Source organism: Polyodon spathula, unplaced genomic scaffold, assembly GCF_017654505.1.
Source record: "Polyodon spathula isolate WHYD16114869_AA unplaced genomic scaffold, ASM1765450v1 scaffolds_2695, whole genome shotgun sequence".
NCBI lineage: Eukaryota > Metazoa > Chordata > Actinopteri > Acipenseriformes > Polyodontidae > Polyodon > Polyodon spathula.
Genome location: NW_024474163.1, coordinates 555 through 3,797, shown reverse-complemented (window position 1 = coordinate 3,797; position 3,243 = coordinate 555). Strand labels below are relative to the sequence as shown.

The 3,243-nt window shown below is 45.8% G+C and overlaps 1 protein-coding gene across 1 annotated transcript; it reads left to right on the top strand.

The window, feature by feature from the left end:
- The first annotated feature begins 669 nt into the window (after positions 1 to 669).
- On the top strand, positions 670 to 1,866 carry LOC121310857 (rho guanine nucleotide exchange factor 2-like). Its single transcript, XM_041243792.1, has 2 exons — positions 670 to 911; positions 1,672 to 1,866. The coding sequence occupies exons 1-2, from the start codon at positions 807 to 809 to the stop codon at positions 1,840 to 1,842; spliced, it is 276 nt and encodes a 91-aa protein (XP_041099726.1). The 5' UTR covers positions 670 to 806; the 3' UTR covers positions 1,843 to 1,866.
- Positions 1,867 to 3,243: the final 1,377 nt, after the last annotated feature.

Sequence of the window (3,243 nt, the reverse complement as noted above, 5' to 3'; positions counted from 1 at the left end):
TTGATTGCAGTGTTGGATTGATTGATTGCAGTGTTGGATTGATGGATTGCATTGATTGGAGTTGGATTGATTGCAGTGTTGGATTGATTGATTGCAGTGTTGGATTGATTGATTGCAGTGTTGGATTGATTGATGTGCAGTGATTGATTGCAGTGTTGGATTGATTGCAGTGTTGGATTGATTGGTGCAGTGTTGGATTGATTGATTGATTGATTGATTGCAGTGTTGGATTGATTGAGTGTTGCAGTGTTGGATTGATTGATTGCAGTGTTGGATTGATTGATTGCAGTGTTGGATTGATTGATGCAGTGTTGGATTGATTGATGCAGTGTTGGATTGATTGATTGCAGTGTTGGATTGATTGATTGCAGTGTTGGATTGATTGATTGCAGTGTTGGATTGATTGGTGCAGTGTTGGATTGATTGGTGCAGTGTTGGATTGATTGGTGCAGTGTTGGATTGATTGATTGCAGTGTTGGATTGATTGATTGCAGTGTTGGATTGATTGATGCAGTGTTGGATTGATTGATGCAGTGTTGGATTGATTGATGCAGTGTTGGATTGATTGATTGCAGTGTTGGATTGATTGAGTGTTGGATTGATTGATGCAGTGTTGGATTGATTGATTGCAGTGTTGGATTGATTGATGCAGTGTTGGATTGATTGATGCAGTGTTGGATTGATGCAGTGTTGGATTGTTTGAACAGGTTGAATCATGACCTCTTTTAACTGAATAAAAGTGAAGACGCTTTACCCCGAGGGTGTGTAGGTGGGAGCGCTGTGTACTAGTGAAGTGACCAGATGAAATGTTTACTGTGGAAAGCTGTTTCACCTCGAAGGGAATGGCCGGCGCTGCAGAAACGTGGCTGCTGGCTTATTCTGTGTGGATGGAGTCTTGCGGAAGCCCACTTGTGCGTTTGTGCCTCTTTGCAGTGCAGTCTGGGATTTTAAACAGTATTTTGGAAGCGCATGAAAAGCAACAGAGCAGGGGAGGAGGGGGTGGCTCCGGCGCTGAGTCTCTGGCCAGCTGAAATGAACTGAGCTGCTCCTGCTTCCTATTGTATTACAGGAGCTGCTGATCGGATCTGCATGCGACCCTAACCAGGGGTACAGTCTGGATCAAGCATGCCTTGGAGGGGGGGGGTGCTAGTGCTCCTGTAACTAGACTCTGATCAATTATGTTTTTTTGTTTGTTTGTTTGTTTGTTTGTTTTTTTTTTTTTTATTTTTTTTTTTTTTTTTGTTTTCCTTGCAGGTTTTGCAATATAAACACTGTTTCCAAGGCAACCGAAAAGAGGAAGTTAGCTGTTAACTTCCTGTTTAAAAATGCCTAAGCTTTGTGTTCTTTGTTTTAGAAATGGCCAGATTGTCCCGTTTCAACTCTGAATTCTTAGTGCAGGAATGCATAGCGGAGAGTCATACATAACAATATGTAATATATAGCAGAGCCTGACAGCAATAAGTCTGAAATGTCTTTATAATATACAGCACTAGACCCTGATATTGATGAGACCCAGCCCTCTGAAATGTCTTTATAATATACAGCACTAGACCCTGATATTGATGAGATCCAGCCCTCTGAAATGTCTATTTGTTCCAGCTGTCTTTGTATCAAAAGGTTGGATCCCAATGTGGAGTGTGTCCCATTTTCATTGTGTTTGTTCGTCTGCAGAATAAAGAGAAGGAGCGCATGAAGGAGAGGGAGAAGGAGGCGAGGGAGAGGGAGGCACGCTACACCAACGGACACCTCTTCACCTCGATCACGGTGTCTGGAACCACGCTGTGCTCCGCATGCAACAAGAGCATCACTGCCAAGGAGGCGCTGAGCTGCCCTAGTGAGTGACACCCAGCGCGTGTGTGTTTCAGTACGCACTGTGTGCTTCAGCTCCTATCGGGGAGTGGCCCGTTCGTTACTGTGTGTGTGTGTGTGTGTCACTGTGTGTGTGTGTGTGTGTTTCAGTACGCACTGTGTGCTTCAGCTCCTATCAGGGAGTGGTCCATTCGTCACTGTGCATGTGTGTGTTTGTCACTGTGTGTGTTTCAGTACGCACTGTGTGCTTCAGCTCCTATCAGGGAGTGGCCTGTTCGTTACTGTGTGTGTGTGTGTGTGTGTCACTGTGTGTGTGTGTGTGTGTGTGTCACTGTGTGTGTGTGTTTCAGTATGCACTGTGTGCTTCAGCTCCTATCAGGGAGTGGTCCGTTCATCACTGTGACTCGCACATAGAAGCCGGGATCCAGAGCTCCAGAGCTCAGGGGGATTCAGAGTGAAACTCATGTACCAGCTGGCAGCTCTGTGATTTCATCGGAGCATTTCACAGCCCTGGACTGCCCCACACTGCCCAATTCACAGCATGCACATTTAGAATGATAAATAGATTACACTTAGCAGCTGTTTCATTAGAGCTTGACTCGTGCTTTGCTGTTACAAACATTATGCAAATCGTTTTCTCTATTATAAATGACATCTGCACAGTTCAAAGCAAGTTCCTGTACCCCTCCCTCTCCCTCTCTCAAAGCAAGCTGCCCCTCTCTCCTCTGCACAGCACAATGCCCCTGTGTCAGAGCCTTGCTTCAGTGTTACAAGAGCTCCTTGTGTAGAGAGCTGAACAGCTGTGTGAACCAGAGACTGACTCTCACCTCCCCGACAGCAACTGCTGACAAACTGCAGAGAGCAAGCCACCGAGAGAGGGAGGAGTTCAGAACTGAACTAGCAGCTCTATACAATATATCATTACAGCTGTCTAAACAGCCCCAGCCTGTGTTGCAGCGCAGTACAGAACGAGGCAACACTCGATACAGCTCCGTGTTTAATGTTTACACAGCCTTTCACCTCCCTCCCCTCTTCTCTCCTCCCTCCTCCTCCTCCTGCTCTGCAACCCTTCCGACAGCTTGCGCATTTCAGACAGCTGTCTGATTACATAACAGCTCTAACCATGCTCTTCAGCACAGAGGGAGGGTTTTCTACATCAATGTGTTGAAAGCCCTGTAGCTTCTCTTTAATTCAGAAGCACAGTGTTATATATTTTAAATCAAGGAGAACAGCAGCAGAAATCTCTCATGGCTTCTTTGCTGTCTAGGTGATTGAAAGGGTGAAGGGCTGTGCGTGCTCAGTGTAAACTCATTCTCATTGTGATGTGAAGGGCTGTGCGTGCTCAGTGTAAACTCATTCTCATTGTGATGTGAAGGGCTGTGCGTGCTCAGTGTAAACTCATTCTCATTGTGATGTGAAGGGCTGTGCGTGCTC